General features: G+C 40.5%; 1 protein-coding gene across 1 annotated transcript in view; it reads left to right on the top strand.

The window, feature by feature from the left end:
• The window catches only part of NCK2 (NCK adaptor protein 2), an 88,726-nt gene extending 69,045 nt beyond the window's left edge, over positions 1-19,681 (top strand). Inside the window, exons 4-5 of the mRNA XM_029999108.2 lie at positions 6,814-7,535; positions 17,285-19,681. Coding sequence (XP_029854968.1) covers positions 6,814-7,535; positions 17,285-17,479 — 917 coding nt within the window. The 3' untranslated portion in view covers positions 17,480-19,681. The remainder of the gene's footprint in view (positions 1-6,813; positions 7,536-17,284) is intronic.
• The last annotated feature ends 2,134 nt before the right edge of the window (positions 19,682-21,815 follow it).

The following is a 21,815-nucleotide window of genomic DNA, read 5'->3' as shown; positions in this document are numbered from 1 at the left end:
TAAAAATCTGATTAAAATGAAAATATTTTCATTAAAAATGTACTATACTTATGCTCTTTGTGGTGGCTTCTATGATCATTTTTTTTAACCATAAAGCAAGTAGTACTGTTTAAAGCATTTTACTCTTGAAGGAGGATACACAAATTGAGATGCATTAAAATTTGTATGAAAAATTTTACAAGTAACTGCTTTGTTGTTGGTTTGGTTTGTTTTTTTTTTTTTTTTAATTCAGAGAAGCATGACCAGTAATGTAAAGAAATTTCAGTTACTGGGTAATTTGTAATGCCAATGAAAGATTTTTTTTTTTTTTTAATTATTTTTTCCCCTAAATAATTTTTCAAATACTCATTCATGTTATGTTTAAAACCCATGCTTTGACAGTTTGCGTGAGAGTTGTGGCAGCATGGATAAGATTTAAGGTAGAAGCTGAAGGAACCGTCTCCCGGAATTTTCTCCTTTTTTTTTTTTTTTTTTTTTTTTTCTTTTGGGTGCTAACGTGACTGCAGAGCAAGTCTCTTTGGGGAATGCATGGCTGGTTTGGGCAACTTTGGGGCTGGTGGGGAGCCACGAGGTGGGAAGGCAGGGATCCTCACTAGCCCCGCCTGCCTTTCCCAGTGAGCAGAGCATCACGTTTCTGTTTCTGGAAGACTTTAAAAAATAAAAACAAATAGAAAATTTAGTTTAGAGAGAGAAAAATTAAATATACCAATTTTTACCCACCTTTGTTTTTGACTGTACATAAGCGTGCTTTTAATTCAGCTTTAGTATCAGTTCCTGTGTTTTGACTAGGTCAAATAATGTAGTCTTTTAATTGAGGAAAAGCTTGCTGTATTTGTAAATACACTATGAAAGAAAGTAGCTGGCAGTATTTGATGTACTATTAATTCAAGTTATCAATTTGATGACCCTTACCATATCTGAGGTAACTTTTTGCTGATTTACAGCTTTGTAATAATATATAATAACTGATGGAAGACTAATTTCAAACATGAAAGCTTGAATACATGATACAAAAATCAGTTCTGACTTGTTATGAAAAAGAATCTATTACAATATGTAAATATAGCAATAAAAGAAAATATATTAAAAGTTGATTTTCTAATTGCCACAGGGAGAGGGAAGGTAACAGTATTACTCAGTAGCATTTGTTATTATATTTCCAGCTGTATATTTAGACTTAAAACTAGCTACTTCAAAAGTGATAGAGGATGTTTGAAGGATACTATTTAGTAGACATTTAGTAGTTTCCAAGAACTCAGTTGTATTGGGGCAATTTTGTTGTTGGTTTTGCAGTGTTTTTTGTAGTTTAAAGGTCACTTACTTTGGGGGGGGGGCGGGTGAGGTGTTCTTCCTTAATTGCTCTCGGTATTTTAATAAGTTGTTGGAGGCTTCTTAAGCAGTTGTATCTGGCATATTTAGTGGTATGGTCTCTTTTGTTGAGTTCTGGATTGAGGAATTCTGTTTTCAAAATTGTTTAGTGTTGCCTTTATGATTTCTCAAAGCGATACAGTTTTCTTGTATTGCACCTTTTTTCTGAAAGGCTTTTTTTTTTTTTCCTGTGAATGTGATTTGATGCGCAAGTAAGCTACAGAAAGTATTTTTGCTCATGATTTATGTATTAAAATCGGAAAAGGTTTTAGAAAAGGTAGGTTGGGAGAATTCAGATGACACTAGTTTCACTTGCCAACGATTTTTCAGAAATTGGCTTTGGGTATTGACTGACCTTTTTTTATATACAGAAAATGGGAGAATGGAAAAGTCAGTAATCTGAGGTATCAAACTTAAAAATCCTTTGGAAAAGAAATGCAACTGGTTTTAGTCTATTTAAAGTTAAGCGACATACAAGATGTAATAAATTTAGGGAGCGTCTTGGGAGGGGGATGCTAGACAATTTGACTGCAAATATCTTCAGTGTTTAGTGCATGTTATTCTTAAATAGAACTTAATAAAATAAATATGAGTATGAATAAGCCTGCGGAGATGCATTATACAGCCATGTCAGTGAATCTTCTTTCACCTCTGGGGATGAGCAAAAGCAGTTAAAATACAAAATGTGGTCACTCATCAGTTTCAGGCAAGGACACCAGCTTGCAGGAGCATGGAAAGACTCATCAAATAAGTCTTCCTAAAATTAGGAAGATAACCTGTTTTGTAAATGGGCCTTTTCTAGTAAAGGTAGTATGTAATACAAACCATAATTAGCAAATGGAATATGAATTTAGTGGCAGCAAAATCCCTTTTTATACAAGTATTATGTATGTATTTGATAAAGTATGTATCAAGATAAAGTTTTAAAGGTAATTAAACTTGTTTCTCCGAAGCACCAATTTTCATAAAGATCGTAGCTACACAGCCTTGTTTCAGTGCCTTTGCTGAAGGAAGAGAAATTAGTTTTAGCAGGAGAAGGCTGGGCAGTCAGGGCATCTGTGCTGTCTGATGGGCGGCCGAGCTTTGGGCCAGGAGCGTAGCCAGCATGGCAGAAGACATAGGTAGGGGTAGGGGAACTGGCACTATCACGGTGTCGGGCCAAAAGGGAGTGACCAGAAGGAAATTCCACCACTTTGGGGTTTCCTGGGGGAGCTTAAGGAATGCGAGGTGGGAAGGCTGGAAGTGCTGCAGGGAAAGGGCACTGGAGGTACGAGCTGGAGGAGCTGTGGGTACAATGGGAAGGTCATCACCGGGACAAGCTGGTAACGAAAGGGTGTAAAGTTGGGGTTTGCACAATGGGGACTTAAGAGACAGGAAGCAAATTCATAGGAAACTGGTCTTCCTTCAGCCTGCTGCTCGCAAAACAAGCTATTCTTTAGAGCCGCAACTGAGCGAGGAAAGGAAGAGGGCATGAAATAATGCGGGAGGCACATTTCTGAGTCTCCCTAGGACTAACCTTGGGGCCAGAGGATTTCTTTCACTGCGGAGAGGAGGAGGATTTGCAGTGGATCCCTTTTCTGGAAATGATGCTAACCAGTTTTTTTAATCTCAGCAATATGTCCACCTAAAAATTAAACCTACCCACCTCATTTGGCAACTTCTTTGTAAGAATGAAAATGAGCTGGCTTAGTGTGGGTCAGCTGTAGATTGTGAACAGTGTTATTTCCTATGAGATGCCATCACATAAAACAGGCTTTCTGCTGCTTTGCAGTGCATTTGCTCCCACTGTTTTCCCCTCACTTGAAAGCTAATCCATTGCTTTAGATTTTAGTTGTATTACAAAGGATTATGGCTTCAGGTGAACTGTAACCAATGAGTCAGAATGGGACAATACAGTTGTATCTCACTAGTAGATAAGTTTTCATTAAAACAAAGACAATAAAAATGCCAAAATAATGACTGCCATTACAAGTATATTTGACTCTTCCAAATATGATTCCCAAAGTGCTTGAATGTTTTCCATTAAATTCATTACATGGGTCTCATTCCATTTGGACATAAGAATAGGGATACCCTTACAAATCGTAGTAAGCGAACATTTCTGTTAGTAGCGAGTAATGGCAGCATTTACTCTTCCAGAGATGACTCATATAGATTGTACTTTTTTTTCAATGGAGTTGTGATTTTGTCATAGATGCATACGAAGTTTATAATCGTGCTAAGTTTATTCTTGCTTAGCTATGACCAGCCACCCTACTAAATTATATTTTTAGACTTGTTTCCTAAGGAAATGAAGCTTGCAGTAGTCATGCTGTCGCAGTCAGCTGTCATCGTCCGTCCATCTGTCCACCCTTGATAACTCAGCCAATTTTAAGCAAACTTGACAGACTGGCAGAGATAAGCTAACTAGTTTTCTCCAACTTGGTGCCTGGGAGGGTCATTGTTGGTGTCCCTCACTGGAGGAGAAGCCAGAGCAATTCCAGCTCTTTGCTCGGTCCAAGCGGGGCTGAAGGACAGCGGGGCGCTGGGCACGGTGCTTGGCTGGCCAGCCTAACAAAGGTAGGGAGGGCAACACCAGGGGACATGAAGTATGCTTTGAGGGCAGTTTGGAGATCGCACGGGGGAGCTGGAGGTATGAGAAGGACGTGGGGGATGCAAAAGCAGTCATATGGTAAGGGCATTTATTGTGGATCCTGCAGGAGATGGGGGAGGCAGAGGAGGAGTAGTGCAGCAGGAGGTGTAAGGAGAAAAACAGGAACAGATTTCCTTCGTTCTGCTCATGGAACAACTTGTTTCCTCTTCTGTCATAGACGCAGTTATGAATGTTGTAGCCTCACAGAAAAAATGAGTGTTAGATAATGTTGTGCATGCCCTTTGCTGTGCTTGGGTGCAGATGGGTCTCTGCATAGTCAGTTACCCTGCTCAAACCAGCTGGAAACAGAGTCTTTGGTGCATGTCACTGGTATTGCAAAAGGCTAATCATTACCATGCTATCGGCCTTAAAAAGTTTGGTTACATTAAATGTTAAGCTTAAACTGAAGAGCTCTGACTGCCTTTATTGATAAAGAAAAAAAAGTGAAGTTGCTGCTGTTTGGGGTTTTTTTTTCTTCTGTGTTGTTTTGGTTTGTGTTGAATGGGGAGGATAGAAAGGAACATTTAAAATGTCAGACGCAGCATTGGAAAGTTTGTGGGAAAAGATGCAACTTCTGAAACTCCAAGTGAAAGAGTGCTTGGATGATAACCTTTTGCTAAATGTTTAGACACCTTTATTGGAATTCAGAAATTTTTTTTCACCTGTTTGTCAACAATTTCTTCTCTAGATACTTCAGTTCATGGCATTCTCTTATCACACTACATCCCCATAGCTCACAGTTATCTCTGTGCTCTGATTTTCAACTAGTTTTCTCCTGGCTAGCTACTTCATCATCTGCTGGGTTTTTTTTATTTTATTAGTTCTGCTGCTGTAATTCCAAGAAGTGGTGCTGCAGATCTCTGTTACAAAGCACATCAAAACCTAAGCTTTTAATCTGGAAGGTTCAATCTCAGTGTAGGGCTTTATGTAGAGTGAATCTATTGAAATAAAATTGCTTGTTTTCCATGAAGTTATACAAGTAATTTCTCCCCTTTCCTAACAGAACAACCCTTAAGTTGTGTTTGTTTCTATCACCCTAATTTAATGCTCCTAAGTTCTGATACATCCTTGTCTTTTGGTTGCAAACGATCTCTAAACTGATGAAAATTTCCAGTCTTGGCAGAGATCAGAGCCTGGCCAGCTTCTGATTAGCACTTGCTTGGACATTCTTTTCCTGCGATTGTCTCCCCTAGTACAATAAGCTGCTCTCCCTCTTTTTGCCTGAAAGTGCAGCCGCTGGCTGTCGGCTGAAATGATGTAGTTAGAATGACATTAGGATGTAAGCAGGCTCCAGCAGGAAGCAAGGAGCTGCTGGGGAAGGTCAGGAAACACTTTAGGGTGATTGGAATTTTCTGCTGTCTTCTGAGACCTTAAACATGTATTAATTAATGTATTTAACCCTTCTAGTTAGCAATCCCTGCATGGTCGTGTGTGCGCTCTTCGTGCTGTCCAGCTAACCCTGTGAAATGAACCAGGTAGTTTTGCACTGAACAAACAGCTTTGCTGAAGATATTAATTGTGTATGCGTGTACATATTTATGTATATATGTATTAAAAAATGAACACACTTTTCAGCAGTGGAGTGGTCAGATTAAATAGTCCTGAATTGTTAAAAATGAAATATCATGCATCTTCTTCTATCAGGTTATTTGAAGAAACAAAAGCAAAGTCCTTCTTTTTTTTTTTTTTTTTTTTTTTTTTTCTCTCTTCTCCATTCAGTCTGCCATAATCAGTGGGTACTCATTGTGTCTCAAGTGAATCTCTCGCCTGCCAGCAAGGCTCTAGGAACATGGAGAAAAGTACAAAAGCTCCTGTTTCTGTGTTGGTTTTTGCTTTCTGTCCCCTGCATGACATTTTGGGTGTTGCTTGGTTTGTGCTAAACTGAGACTTCATCTTTTGTTTTCTTTTCAGAACTTTTGTAAGTGAATTTCACAAGAGAGGGCTACTTGTTCACTTTATCTTTCTGTTTATATATAAGCTTCAGCAGTCCTTGCTGTGAAGGTTTGAAAAGTACACCAAGTGCGTTGTGCGGTTTTTCTGCCGTATTTAAACAGACATTAGCATGGTTCCTCTAATTAAGAAAATTTTAAAAAAGTTATGTGTTTAATGTTATTGTTGTTTCTTCTGTACATTGTATTTCATGCTATACTTAAAGCCACGACAGTACATCAGAATTTACATATTATAGAGGAGCGTATGCAAATGGTCTTCCTCACAGTCAGGTTTACGCTTTTATAGTACGTGATGAAATGTAGATGAAAGAGGTGTGGATTTCAAAAGGGGGCTTGCAGTTGGAAGGAGTTGTAGCTGTAGCTGCCTGGGGACTGACTGAAGAATGAAGAGAGCAAAATGTAATCTGCAGTGAAACTTAAGCTTCTGTTGCCGTGCTATTTATTTTTGTAGATTTTCTTTCATCTTTTGCTTGAGCCAAATTAAAGTCATCACTAAAATTAAAAGGCATGAGCATTTGGCTGGATTTTTAAGAGACAGAACAGCAAGCTGTGCAACCGTTCCAGTGATTAGCTGTTCTCCTAGTGAAGAAACTACTGGTTTTAAGTGTGTTAAAACTCTGGTACCTCTGGAAGGGAAGAGGGCCATTATAATGCACATTGCCCCTTACCTGATGCTGCATCAGCTGGATGTTAAAGATAATCTCTTAAAGGTGTTACTGTTTCCTGACTATACGGTGTTACAGAAGAGATCTCCGTTTAGCAGTGTTGTTAAAGTGACGGAGGAGCATGCCACCAAATCCAGTGTTTGCAGTCTGGTGACAAGCATTCTGAATGACCACTTTACGTTTCTCTCTTTAACAGGTTTGGGAAAAACCAAGAGAAAGACGAGCGCGAGAGACGCCTCACCCACTCCTAGTACGGACGCAGAATACCCATCCAACGGCAGCAGCGCCGACCGGATTTATGATCTTAACATTCCAGCCTACGTGAAGTTTGCCTATGTCGCAGAGAGGGAGGATGAACTGTCCCTCGTTAAAGGATCCCGAGTGATTGTCATGGAGAAGTGCAGCGACGGCTGGTGGAGAGGTAGCTACAATGGACAGATTGGCTGGTTTCCTTCGAACTATGTGGTAGAGGAGGTTGAGGAGGCAACTGCAGATTCACCCAGCTTTCTCAGCTTAAGGAAAGGCGCTTCCATGAGTAACGGCCAGGGCACCAAAGTACTCCACGTTGTTCAGACACTGTATCCATTCAGCTCCGTCACAGAAGAAGAGCTCAATTTTGAAAAAGGGGAGACGATGGAAGTCATTGAAAAGCCAGAAAACGACCCAGAATGGTGGAAATGTAAAAATTCCAGAGGGCAAATTGGTCTTGTTCCTAAAAACTATGTAGTAATCATTAGCGATGGTCCTACCATTAACACTTCCCATCCGCCTCAGATAAGCTACACGGGACCATCTTCCACCGGACGGTTTGCTGGAAGAGAGTGGTATTACGGGAATGTTACCCGACACCAAGCAGAATGTGCCCTGAACGAAAGGGGAGTGGAAGGAGACTTCCTTGTTAGAGATAGTGAATCTTCGGTAAGTGGTACTCAGCCCGGCAGGCTTTGTAATACCCGATGCTTGGGTTAGCAAGCATGACAGTTAATAGCTTCCCTATCTGTAGTAAAGGGCTTTTCACCCTTAAAGAAGCAAGCAACGCTTTGGCGTTACCAACCGATACGCTTACTGCTTGCGAGAATCGGTCTGTTACTGAAATGCAGTGACATTTACACTGAAATTTAGCAGCTGTGGTCTGTATTATCCAGGGTTTTTTAATTAGTGGACAAACAAGTAAATATTTCAGACTTCAATTTGACTTTTCAGGCATTCCTCATATGCAATCCTCCTCAAATTTACAGCGCTACAAGATAAAATAACTCTTGTGAATTGCAAATTTGGTCATTAACTTGATTTTAAAGTTAATTTCAAGTGGGATCTTTGCATTGGTCAGTTTTGTTCTGCTTTTAATTGAATAATAACATAGGTTCTTTAAACTATGGGTTAAAATCCCATTTTAATGTATTTCTGCTCTACTTAGATTATTTAGGTTGTAATAAGGGAAACTTATTATTGTCTCTAACTGTTAAGATTACGATACACAACAGAGAGGGTCAAGTCAGCAGCTCATATGCTTTGTAAATTGAGCCTTGATGACATCAGAGGGATACGAGTAGTGCTGATTAGGGATCATTGTGATTCTGAAAGTTCAAATTTAAAATTACACTGAGAAGCCTTTCATGTATGCTGAGGCCAGAGAATTCATAGTCAAAGAACTCAAAATTTAATTAACCCTTGACTGTGATTTTGAAAAGGTGACAGATTTTAATAATCCCTTAATATATCTTTCAAAAGGTACCAAAAAAAAAAAATATCTGAATTTGTGATTAGTGCTTTTCTGCATTTATTGTTTCAACTGTAGGGCCGTTCCATGAAAACACATGGTTGTTTAGTAGATGTCTCCATCTAAGTATTTTGTTGCTTCACATATAAAAATTTAAAAATAATGTAGTTATATTAGCTCAGTCTTCTAATTTGAGCATAGGGTACTACTAAAATAAGTATACCTTTTACAGCTATGGACATCTATCTCTGTGCTGTATTTGTATTGGGTTTCACTGTGCCCATATTATGGGCTATCTTGGTTTACAGCGTAGATTGTGAATAAAAACTAAAGCAGTGTCAAAAGCATACAGTTTGAACCATAATACGGTTTTTAAGACTTCTTGATTCTAATGTCTTTAGAAGGCTGTATTGATTGCATATATCACTTCTGGTTAGAACTTGTGATATTCTTTATCATAATTGTCTATAAACTGGGGGAAAACTGTTCCCATATACTATTCCTCATGTAAATTATTTTAGTAATTAGTCGGTAGTAGGTGTTGGCGTGGCTGCATGCTGGAAAACAAAGAATTTGCTTTAAGTAAACCGGAGGACTAAGCTTGAGCTCAAATCTGGAAGTAAAGATCCTTTTAGCTCATGATACTTTTTTGGAACTATGTTTCACATTTCATTTGCTGATTCTGTTCTTCCAAAGTTGCAATTTCAGCTACTCAGAAGAGGTCGTAGAGTGAAGTCAAAATCTGAGGTAGTATTGAGGCAGATTCATTAGGTAGTGCATACTAAAGGATACTCTTTAGTGGACAAGCAACTAAATATTTCAGGCTTTTCATGTATTCCTCATATGTAATACTTAAATTTGGGGTTGGCTGACATGTTGATTCCTGGTGAGGAAGATGAACAGAGGCTTCTAGTGACATCAGAACAACAGCTGAAAGACAAGAAAATTGTTAACTCTGTAGGATTTTCTAAATCCAAATAAAACCTTGCATTCTAATTTTTGGAAAACAGTAGTAGTTTATTATTATTATTATTGAAGTTAGGACTCTTGCTATTCCCTGAAATTTTTACATCAGATGTAACATTATTGACAAAATACAATTCTGTAATAGTCCCAAATATTTTTTTCTGCATACAGTATTGTCTGATTAAATTTCAGGCATCTTTCCTTGATGAATTTGCTCTGAAGAAGACATGGTAGCTGTCAGACTACCCTTCCTTTGAAGTTCTCCGTCATTGAGTTCCTATTTCTGCTCTTAGTTTTAACTGTAATCACTAAATGAAGGCAAATGCAGATAAACTAGAGGAGAACAGGAAGAAAAATAGAGATTAAATAAAAATAAACCAGAGGAGAACAGGAAGAAAAATAGAGATTTAGAAAACATTTCTGACTTACAGAGGCTGAGAGGAATCAAGTTTGTTTAGTCAACAGAAGAATAGACTGAGGTTAGGCATGCAGTCTTCTGAAATGTAGAAAGCCACGAGAGGATTATGGTAATCATTAAATTACAGTAGTTCAGCTGTCTCTTCAAGGTAGCATCCTGTCTCCCAGGGGCAGGCGGGTATCCTGGATGCAGTATACCCTTGGTGTGTCCATCCCGCAGGTAGAAGCTCACTTTCAGATTTGGATGCTGCATTTTCTTCTGTCTTTTGGGAAAGTGCCAGAAGGACAGTTTGAAAATTAATACATTACTTAAAATACAAAAACGCGCAGCCATTTCTCCGCGCACGTCATGTCACAGTGACCACCGTGCTACGGCTCGTTTCTTTGCTCTTAAGAGTCTAACCTCTGGAGTAAGCAAATTTCCTTGAAAGGACACAGTAACCTTTTAATTTAATATGACATCATAACACTAACGACGCTTGTATTCAAAGCAGTTTCAAATTTGCTGCCTGCATTGTTGCTGGGGAAATTGTTGCTTGTGGAGCACAAAAAGATTCATTCAGAATGTGGTCTTCAAGTTGTTTCTAGCATCTAACACTTAGTGGAATCCCAGAAAACTTGCTCCGTTCACATTACAGCAAGCTTTTTCACACACGCAAAAAAAAATGTGCTGAATTGAGGAACTTGCGGCTTTTTTTTTTTCTTTTTCTAATCTTGATCTGGTCTTGCAGATCCTGTATTTGGGGGGTTTTTTTGAGCAATGAGAAAAACTGTAACTGTAACTGAACATGTAAATGCCTCCTTTGTCTTGGTACTACTTGAGAGTTTTAGTTTTTATTAGGTTTAAAGAAATATTTTACTACATCTCAAACTTTTGTCTACCCTAATCTTTATATATCATACCATCATGTAATTTGTTTATGTATGTGAATTATGAAAGTATTGGGCCACGCTGTGGCTAAAAGTCACCAGGAGTGTCTGCACGATTGGAGCGAAGGATCTTGATTAGAGAGACCAGACTGAACCGAGCGAAGTTGTCAGCTCTCTGGTTTGCTCATCTTTCCACCAAACCAGCAGTTCCCATTACATTGTGTTATGAACCCACCTATGAAAGCTGTAGTTGCAGGGGTTATTCCTTTCTAAAAAGGCCCATAGATAAAGCTGTGAGTCATCCTGCTAATCCTGTGCCTGATTTTTGACCTGTTTTAGGGTTTTCTATAGACTTCCATCACCATAGTTACGAAAAGTCATCTGTGTAAAAGTTTTCCTTAGATTTGCGTTTTGCTCTTGTTACTGAGCTATGAAAAGCTCTCCTTGGATAGATGAAGGTTTGTATTATTTTGTATTCACTTGATGAGACTGCCATGTTTCTCTGTTTCAAATTTTAGTAGTTGCAAGATTTTACAATGTTTCTCTAGATGTAACTTACCAGATGTTTGTCTCACAGCTAGATTGCTTTAGCCAAAAACACTTTCCTCAGATAGATACATTTGGATCTAAGGAATGCTGCAATAGTGGAGAATATCCTGAGATGAACTCTGTCAGGTAGCTAGGAGCCTGATTATCTTCATTAATTACGAAATACTATTATTAGAACCATAAACTTGTTTGAACCATTTAAGCCTATAGTTTATGTAACAGGCACAGTTACCTACTGGTAACATTTTTGCCAACTCTGTTATACCCAGGTAATGTGGCCTCAGTTTTGGAGATGTAAAGGAGGAGACTGAAGTGGAACATACTTAGTTAGAAATAACTGCTCGATTTGTTCTTTCTGTTGCAGGCTGCTCTGTCGATTAAAAACTGAAGTTTGTTGTCTCGTTTAAGTAGCACTCCTGAACAAATAATGCAGATTTAATCTATGCAGTCTCTGTACAGCCACTTCTTACCCTTTTTGAATTGCAGGCTCTTTAGCGGTCAGATTTTCGTTCTCTCTGTGTAGTACCTAACACAAGACAAACAAGTCTTGGCTGACACCGTTGGCCTGGGTTGGGTAGGTGATCGTCATGCTTTGAAGATCTAAGGTTTCACTGGGGAGAGAAGCAAATTTGGAAGGAAGAGGGGTTTTTTGTTCAGATTCACCCTGGGAAACAAGTGCGCTTGCTAGCGCTGTAGCTAACGGGAAGCAGCAATAGGCTGTGGCCGGTGACGAGGGAGGGCAACCACAGCTCGCCTCTTGCTGCTGAGCAGGTCCCCTGCTGCAGGCACCCCGAGACTTCAAAGGGAGCTTCCATCAGGACTTGCAGTCCCCTCGTGCTCGGCTGCGAGCGGGTGCGAAACTGGCGATGAGACAGACACCGCTGTTTCATAACCCTATGATGTCTTCTCGTGAAGCAGAGATGTTTTTCTCAGACCAGCTCTGTTTATTAGCATGAGTGATCTGTGCAATTTCTTGGACGATTTCAGGAGCAATTATTCATTGGGAAGTAATGGCTACCTTCTGCCAATAGTGTCACAGCTATCAAATTATGGTAACCGATCCTAAATGGGGTTGCAGGCTATATAGTATTAAGATGACACTGAGGATTGTAGATGCAACTGGATTTGTGTCAGTCCTTTGAGGTCGCATTTAGCTTCTGTGCTCTTTGTCCAGCGATAGTGGCAGCAGAGGGAGGAGGCCACAGGTTGAGAGTCTGTATGCTTTTTGAGGTGCTAATTCTGTACATTCAGGGTTTCCCATTTTTTCCTGGGGTTTTAATCCTGCAAGTGTTGGATAGAAGCAATGAAATGTGGCAACAGTTAAAAAACTGAAGCATTTGTCATGTTCTGTGACATACTGTGATTGATGAGTACAGTGGAGAGGAGGAGAAAGTTTATCTCTAAAAACAGGCTTAAGAAGTATTCTAGTGGTTTATTTTAAATGGAAGAATAGAAACCTTATTAGAGCTGTATTTGATGATCAGTGGAGCTAATTCATGTTTCTGACCTGCGTAATGTTGATTTTGGAACGTGGTGAACATTACATAGAGGAAGGTATTTGTTTATATCCAAATGACTTGGAAGGGGTAGAAAAAGGAATTTTTAACCCACCCAGATGGTTCTGTCCAGCCTGACCTTAGACTTTTGAGCTATGACTTTTTTTGGCTGGGTGACTGGGTAGGAGGAGGAGTGAGGGAAAGCCTGGGTGTGGAGGTGGAAGGAGTTGGAGAGCTTCAGGGCAGGCTCACAGGTGGGAGCTCGAAGGGTCTAAAACAGTTTGAAGAATGAGTGCATGAGAATATCTTCCATGGAGAAAGGGCATTGCCAACTGGAACTGGATTGAAAGGAAAAACAATAAGTTACAGGATCAGTAAAAGGCTTTCAGAGGGAGTTATTTTTCCCAATATTGCCATTTATGATAAAATTGTCTTGTTTCATTCTTAAATGGAGTTTGTAAAGAGGGAACTTTCTTTCCCGGTTTCACTTGTTTTCCCTTATATTGCTTTATATCTTGTCTTCATGATAGTTTTCCATCTTTTTTGAAAAGACAGTGAAGTTCCTGACCAAAGAAGTAAAATTAAACTAACATCTTCCTGCCTGTTGTCTTCCACATGCTGTAGGCACCAGCTGGCTTATGGTCATCTTAGTCATAAGCAGGAGTTAAAATAAAGGAATCTGAAACAATTCAAAGAAGTACTACACCTGGTCTGAAGAGCTGTAGATGCATAACAGCTAATCTTCAATTTTCTGTTTTAGGAATTAATTTAACTTCAGGTTTAGATCTTCACAATTATGACAGTACAGAAATATTCACAGGTTCCCTGCCATGAAGCTATGCTCTGTAATTCTGTTGCAGAATCATCAGCTCCTCTGTAGATTTCAGGGATTAAAGCTTACTTCTGATGTGCCCTTATTTGGTGTATGTGAGGCTTTTATTCCTGGAAAAGTTAGTGTGCAAACATCCAAATGTAGCAATTAATTTAAGAGGGAGAAGGGAGAAAAATTGGCCAGCAGTTGAAACAAAATAGCTTAAACAGTAAATAAAATAAACAGACTTGGAGCAAATCCAAGGAGGACAGCAGGGAACCAATTCAAGCTGCATCGAACCAGCATACTTTGAAATGGAATGTTTAAGAGCAGTAGTTTATCTAGAGGGTTTTTTTTTTTAATAGTCTTTTTAACCATTTTACGTGTTTGTTAGAGTTGGAAAGAACCAAAATAAAAACAAATGCAAGTCCAGTTGCTTTTGCTGTTTGTTCTTGAATCCTGTAGAAGTTACTATGCTGAGGCCAATAAAGGGTTTCAGGATTCTTGCAACAGCTGTTTGAGCTCTTCCATCTCTTTGCACCGGATGATGGCTCTCAAAAGAGTTAGATCAGCCTTTCCGTTGTGTGTGTGGGGGGTGTTGGTTTTTTTTTTTTCTTTAATTAAATCAGATCATGAAAAGAATAAACTTTGTAACATATTCTGGAGAAAATAAGCGATAATAATGTCTTCTATTTATGCATCAATCTAATTAGCAGCTCTAAGGCTGGGAAGAATGGACAATAGTTCAGCAGTATGTTCATTCATTAGAGTTATAATTAAAATCTCAGGAAAAGTATTTAATGTATTGTGTAGATCACCTCACAAAGATCTAAGTCTGGCCAGTGCCTGGGACATAGGACAGTAGATCAGAGGTCTAAGATCTATTCCAGCACCTCTGTGTGTCATTAGCACATCCTTTCTGGTCTAAAGATAACAATTCTTAGCAGATACAAGGAGTGATGAAAACTCATAATTTTGGCATGCTGAAAACAACTGTGCTTTGCCAGAAAACATTAAAATTTTGTTGAGCTTGAAGTGATTATTTCACTTATTTTTAAACCCTTGTCATAACATCTTTTCCTGTTCCTAAAACAAAACAAGACAAAAATGTGTTTGGTTCAGATTATGAACTTACTGTTTGTAAGTTTTTCTGTTTTAAATGAAGGCCTTTTGCTTACTGGTTTTTGTTTGCTGTAGGCATCGCCCATGGAAGCAGCAGAACTTAGTCAGCAAGGCTTGATCTTGTTTTTCGAATCCTGACCAGCTAGTCCGTACGTGCTCCCCTCAACTGAAGAGACCCTACAGACTTGCCTGGCAGCCTGTGGTTAGAGCACAGCGATCAGCTCACTGCCCAGAGCCCGTATACCCTAAATTTCTCCTCCGTGAGCCCAGGGTCCTGGAGCTTCTGCAGAGCTTCGTTGGTGCAGGCCTGTGCTTCGTTACCGTTTAATGGCTGCCCCTTCTTAGGGCTATGGAGATGTCCATTGAAACGGGTCCTAGGCCTGCGTGGTTATGGCTGCTGGAGGGTTTGTCCACGCTGCGTTCGGACTCTGAACCGCAGTGCGGTGTTGGTGCAACTGGGTTAGCATTAACCCAGTGAGGTAGGTGTTGAAAATAGGTCAGTCTTGGTGTGAGTTCTCTGCAGCCTTGTTTGCGATGCTCCTGAGGCAGGGGTTTCGTATCAGAGCTGGCTGGCCTAAAATAGCCGGTTTTGAACCTGGAGCTAGGGACGGATGACCGGGCACGAAACTTATCTTGGGTGGAGCACTGGAAACCCCAAAGATACGCTTTTACGCGCATTTATTTCCATCCCTTTCCCCCACCCTCCCCAGTCCTCTCCTCTGGGCGGTCACGGGGGGTGTTGCCTGTATTTTGAGCCGGTGGCTTTGGAGCTGCTCAGAGCCCGAGGCAGCCTTCCTGATGGAGCCAGCACTGACCCAGCCAAGGCCCGCTGACACTGGATTATAGATGGAAGGAGTAATTCTCCTATGGGTGTTGGGTAAAAACAGTTTTTAAAGAAGTGATGCTTATGGATCTGCAAATGAGTGGCTCGAGGTAGAAAGGGCGTTAGCCCAGAGGTGTGGGGAGCTGGCTGCTGGCTTGAGCAGCGCAAGAGGGGAAGAGCTGCTGCCCAAAGCTTGAGGTGCGAGCCTGAGGAGTTGGGCCAGAGCCACATCGATGGGCATGGCAGGAGCTTTGTTTGCTGCGGGCAGGGCGGAGGGAGTCGGAAGGGAAGGCAGAGAAGGCATCGGTATAAAAACAACTGAGGGGGAGATGCAAGGGATGAGATTTTGGGGATAGGCAGAACGTGGGGGATGTGCGGGGCAGAGACCCACATCACTGCAGGAAAAAAGACAGTGTGCCTGAGAAAACGCTGTCCTTCAGTTTCCTTGGGTAGGTACTCAGTGTGTATCTGACCCCCCAAGCGCAGTGTAGAGGGCTCCGGAGGCTGTGGTTTCATGAACTGAAGTCTGGTGACACCAGTAACGTCCGAGGGCTCCGGCGGCTGTGGTTTCATGAACTGAAGTCTGGTGACACCAGTAATGTCCGAGGGCTCCCAGTCCCCCCAGCTCAGTCCTCTGCTGTGCCACAGCTCCGCTCGCGGTTGTTCGTAAGGCGATGCTGTGAACCAAATAGTCCCTTGTGGGTTTTGTTTAGCCTGGACGAGTTCAGGTTCACAGCGCTGGCTTGACCGCAGCAGCAGCGTGGCAGCGGGGAGGACCGAGGGACTGCAAGAAGGCCGTGTCTGAAGTCTAGCACATGCCTTCAGCGGTTTCTGCCTGAAGCCGTGCCTTCAGCGGGCAGAGACCCTGCAGCAGTACCTCCAGCGTCGCATCAGGCGTTACTTGTCTCCATTAAGTGCTTGCTACAAACTCTGGTGTGCGCTTTTTATTTTTTATTATTCCGTTTTCCCACTGGCCGGCAACACCAGCCTCCAGCCTCCTCTGGCGGGGCAAAGCCCACACTCCGATCTCTACAGCCAGCCAGCAGCGGTCAATGGCTAGAGATGGAGTTCAGCTGGAAGCGAGGGGCAGTGTGTCCTTTCTACCCTCCCTACGGCAGCATGTGGCGCAAAAAGCGGAATGGTCTCATCCCGGCTGTTTGGGTGACAGCACTGTCTTCGTTAAAGCAACCTGTTGCCAAGACGAAGAGACTTATCATGTGAAATTGTTCTGTCCTGAATAGCTTAGTGTTTAAATTTTGTGTTTTGTGGGTGGTGGTGTGATCGCGAGATTTGTACTGTGTTTTTATTCTGTAGCTTTATTTTTTTTACAAAAAAGCTGTACTTAATAGGAGAAATTATTCCCCATACACGTGGTAAGAAGGTAAAAGGTGAATGTGTATTTTGTCTTTTGCAATGCAAAGCAAGAACAGCCCTCTAGTGGTGGTCACAGCTCTAAAAAAAGCAATACGGGCAATTTTCTTCATCTCACCCAAGCGATATTGCAATAATTGCTTTCTCCAGGACTCTCTAGCAAGGAAACCATAGAGGATGAAAGTTTTTCCCTTCTCCTTGACATTCTCGTGCTTCTAGACTGAGTAACGAAGATAATATTTGCAATTTAGTCATGTAATTGGCAACTTCAGACTGTGCATCTGGGGAGCTTTCACTTAACTGTCTTAACTGTGCACGTTAATAATGATGGCAATTATTTATTGAATAATAGACTATTGGGTTTCTTAAGTAGCTAAAGCATCGAGCTGTGGAACAAAGACTACCATAAATTACCATCAACTATGTGACACAGTTTGTTCCTGAAACCACAAAATTATGCCTTCATTTTGTTCACTTTTATGTAATTCTTTTTTTTTTTTCTTTCTGAATTCTTTTCAACAGCCCAGTGACTTCTCGGTATCTCTAAAGGCGTCGGGGAAGAACAAACATTTCAAGGTGCAGCTCGTGGACAATGTCTATTGTATTGGTCAGCGTCGCTTTAATACTATGGATGAGTTGGTGGAACACTACAAAAAGGCTCCCATCTTCACCAGTGAACACGGGGAAAAGCTATATCTTGTGAAAGCACTTCAGTGACGTTGAAGATGGACTTGGCCACCTGGGCCTCTTATAATTTACAAGCCTTAGGTCCTAAATTCACTTTTATAGAGCAGAGCAATATCTGAAGCAGGCTTAAGGAATAGGCTCTTTCTAAAGTGTTTGCTCTGTTGGTTGCTGTTTGTCCTTTTTTTTTTTGTTTGCCTCTTTTTGTGTTCCAGTTCTGTTAATCTCCGACCACCTCTCTTCAGGTTGAGAGTTTCCCTTGGGTGGCCGTGGCGAGCACTCACCTTCCCGGCTGAGTTCAAAACTCCCCTCTCCTGTGTACGTTTACATAGTTAGCTCAGATCAAGGAGGGGCGTTTTCAATTCAAACCAGTGTTAATCTGTTCAGATTGCTCACGCAGGCAGAACTCTCCGTTCAGAGACATCGGGCACAGTTTGAATGCACTGAAGCTGCAGCTACTTAAGTGAGAGAGTAGACATAACAGTTGTGGCTGTGAGTTCTGTAGCTATATTGCTTACCGAGTAGTATATTACAAAAACTCCTAGTTCCTAGAAGCACTCTTTACACTGTACTCTGCTATTACATTGCCTCTCTGACTCTTTGTAAAGAGTACACTAATTAAAAGCATTTTGTAATAGTACTTCTTAAACTACTATGGTAAGATTGTAGTAAAAGAAAACTATCTAGTGTATTTTGGTCTGTAATTGCAACAAAGAGAAATTTTATTTGAAAGTTGATTACTAGAGAAAGAATCATTGAATTGTAAAGGCTGAATGTTTTGGTAATCTACAACCAAATGTGCCATCCACATAATGCTTTTTCCTCTTGCCCTTCTGCTTGTTTGAATTAAACGATTATGTATTTAATTCTCAAAGTAATATGTATCTGTAGCTGATTGTTGACACTAATACAGAAGATTAATAAAAACTGATCTTGGGATGGGGTGGGGTGGGCTACCAACACTATATATATATTTGCTTTACAGAAAGAAATCTTCGGGTTTTACAGAGGATGGTGTGGTTGGTAGGAAGAGACACACAGAATGTTTATGAAGAAAATGCATTTTTCTCTTTTCTTTACATTTAAACTCCTTTATGGTTTAAATATACAGTCTTTAGATGGCACATTCCTGAGATTGAAGAAGGGATCGTGAGATCTCAAAATCTTGCATACTCAGTTTTTTGGATATTGTAATAAAAAAGGTATTATGTCATGATGGAGTACTGGATTTATCCTTGGGTGGTAGTCCTGGTGTTGCTTTAGCAAGGTGAAATAGAGTGAATAATGAATTTGTTTGTCTTGGAATTCGTGTGGCCTAAAAAGAAAACTTCTGCGACTGCAGAGAACGGTTTGATATGAGGCAGTGTCTAATGAGCTCTGTGTTACTTGTTTCTGTGATAAGTAAGTCTGTTCATAGCTTTAATGAAAACTGCAAGACGGAGCTGTTTCCTGGTACCTTTTTGCTATTAAAACATGTTCCTTACCTATTCTGTATTTCAGCCGGTGGTAGTACAGCTACCTCTGTGCATAACTCCAGTGTAGGTTAAGCAGACACCAGCGCTGTCTGACTGGCTTTGGTGTAAATCATACCACTACCAGGAAACTACACCGCTACATCTGCGAATGAATTGCAGTCTTGCTCAGACCCAAGAGGCAAGTACAGTTTTTGAAGTTCTACACACATAGTATTTTCCCACCACTCTTGAAATCTTATTTCTGTAAGGTCATCTGAATTGACAACTGTATTTGAATTAACAACTGTATTTTTCTGTATGTGCATTAACATACGGTTAACTGGGCAGTAACATTCTGCTTGGTCCAGCTTAATGAAGGAAAGCAGTGATTCAGAGCTATCCAGAATGGTCATGCATTATCCTGAAGAGCACCTACCCATGACTGTCTTCTAAGAATATAGAAGCTTTCCTTAGGAAGTTGGTGAGAAGTACCAGTTGTTTACAATCTACCTACAGAAGGACTCCACAGTGGGCTGCTGCTTAAACTTCATAAATGAATTCTGCAGAGAATGTAATTTTTTGCCTTCTAATACCTAGTTCTTTCTTTAGGTGAATCTAAGCATGTACTGAGTATGGCAGTGACATTAAAGTCAGCTATATGTTGTATGAGCATTTTCAGGTTTGACTGAATTGCTTTTCAGTCTCATTGATTCTTTGTAGTATTTAGAAAAATGATATATGGGAATGGTTTTCCTTTTCAGTAAACTGATTACTGCAATTACTCTTTCATGCCCCTTGTTCATATTTCTGAAATGTTTCCCATGTTTCCTCTTCCAGGAGCCTTCGTATGCTTCTCTTGATCCTTTTTTTTCACTTTTTTTTTAATAGTCCCTTTTTACAAGGTCTGTTAGTTCCTAACCCCTTTCTAGCCTTAGTAGCTTAGAACCAATTCAAATAGATGTTTAAGTGAAGTTTTTATCATATGCTTTATATTGTAATGGATTTATCAGTTTTTAATTTTTTTGTGTGTGTTACCTCATCCTCTGTAAACAGTTTCTGTGTATTGAGGTGTAAATTGTTAGAGTATTTTGCTTTGGAAGCAGTTAGTTAATTTACAACCAAGCAGTGTGAATGACTAGCTTGAGGTTTGGTTTGGGTTTTTTTTGGGTTTTTTGGTGGTTTTTTTTGTTTTGTTGTCTGGTTTTTTTGGTTTTTTTTTGTTTGAAACAAGCCTCATCTTGATTTTGCCCACGCTGTATTTAATCAACGTGCTTTCCATTCAACAGGCTCATTAATAGTTCTTCAGTTCTTCCTGTCTTTAAGATAAGTTTCTGCAAGTTTTGCTGCATTTTTGACCTCATTTGCTGGATTGGGCCTAAGCATTAACAATTTTCACTACTAACTGCTTAATAAAGGTGCAATAGACACAGATTTTATTTTTATTTTCTATTTTATATGTACCTTTATATCTTTTGACAAAACCTCACCCTTATTTTTTGACTACTTAAAGCCTCTTTGTCAAAGCTTGGGGTTGGGGTGGTGTGGGGTTTTTTAAGATGAGAGCAATTGTGGTGACCTGAGTTTCTTCACCTGCAGTTTTCATTAAAGGCTCAAATAATTTCTGATGGAGTAGAAGTGGTGATTTTTCTTTATGGTATTCAGTCTGGCTTTTCCCATCATACCTGGTTTGTATAGGTGTGTAAGTTGTACTTCTAAGTATTATACCTGTACGGCTGTTAATGTTTTCTTGCCTTGCTGGTGTTTACATAAGAATGTGAATGAGTTGCCTGAATCCATAGCAGTTGCTGTACTTTCCGTGCAGTGGCAGGAATTTGAGATCCATGTTTTCACTTTTAGCCCCAGGAGCTCGTTAACAAGCTCCCTCTTCCAGTTATCTCGACCGTTTGTGGTATCACCGAATAGCCCTACCTTGAGTAGGCACAAAAAGATGGTCAAAATCCTGTCACTTCTGAACTTACTCATAGCCTATCTATTCTGTAGCACTCCTCTCCTGAGGATGTTTTATTTCAAGGATGCTGTGGTAGCTGTTCTTCATAAATATCTACAGTGTAGTCCTTGGTCCCAGCTTTTATGCTGTTAAGTCTTATGAAAGTATGTGTGTATGAGACATTTTCCAAGGGGTGGGGAGACCAGTGTTACACCAGCCACTCCAGAGTGGTGTACAGCCCCATGCCAACTGGGAGCTGCTGCTCTTTGCACAAGCACCGACACTGCCACGCTACTGTTACTGATGGTGGTGGTATTTGGCCAAAAACGGAGAACTTCAAGGCTTACACTGATCTGCAGGTAAATGCTCGCAAGCTTCTGCATGGGTCCCAGGCAGCTGCTAGCCAGATCCAAATTGGAAGAAGCGTGAACCCATGGCACGGTGCTGAGTCTCAGCCTGAGAGTCTTGCAGAGGAGTACAGCAGAAACACTGAATACAGGTGTGCGTGTTCAGCTGGCTCGCAGCGTCTGTCAGCAAAATAACTGCACGGTTGGGCACCAGGTAGCCACGGCTGACCTGATCTAGTATTGAGGGTAGTCACATGTTAGGTGGGGACAAATTATTAGAGGATTAATCTAAGAGTGAACCAAGAGCATACCAGGTAAACTCACGTGGATCTACTGTATTATAAAAGCAAAGGGTTTGCTTAGTCTTTGCTTTTGGGGAGAGAAGAGGTGATAAAGATGTGAGGTTGGGTAATTAATGTGAATATGGACTATATGAATGGACTTACAGTCCCACTCTTGAATGATTCTGTTTAGTGTTCTCTATTCAGATATTGTTGTCTCATAAATTTATATGAAATCCTTAAAATTTACAGCTGCTCTTCCAAGCCTTTATTGTAGCTTTTCTGTACTGTAAAGTTTGCTGCCTGCTTTAATGGTTTCACTAAGGGGAAATAGAGATC

This window comes from Aquila chrysaetos, chromosome 23 (genome assembly GCF_900496995.4).
Source record: "Aquila chrysaetos chrysaetos chromosome 23, bAquChr1.4, whole genome shotgun sequence".
Lineage (NCBI taxonomy): Eukaryota > Metazoa > Chordata > Aves > Accipitriformes > Accipitridae > Aquila > Aquila chrysaetos.
This window is presented reverse-complemented; position numbering and strand designations above follow the sequence as displayed.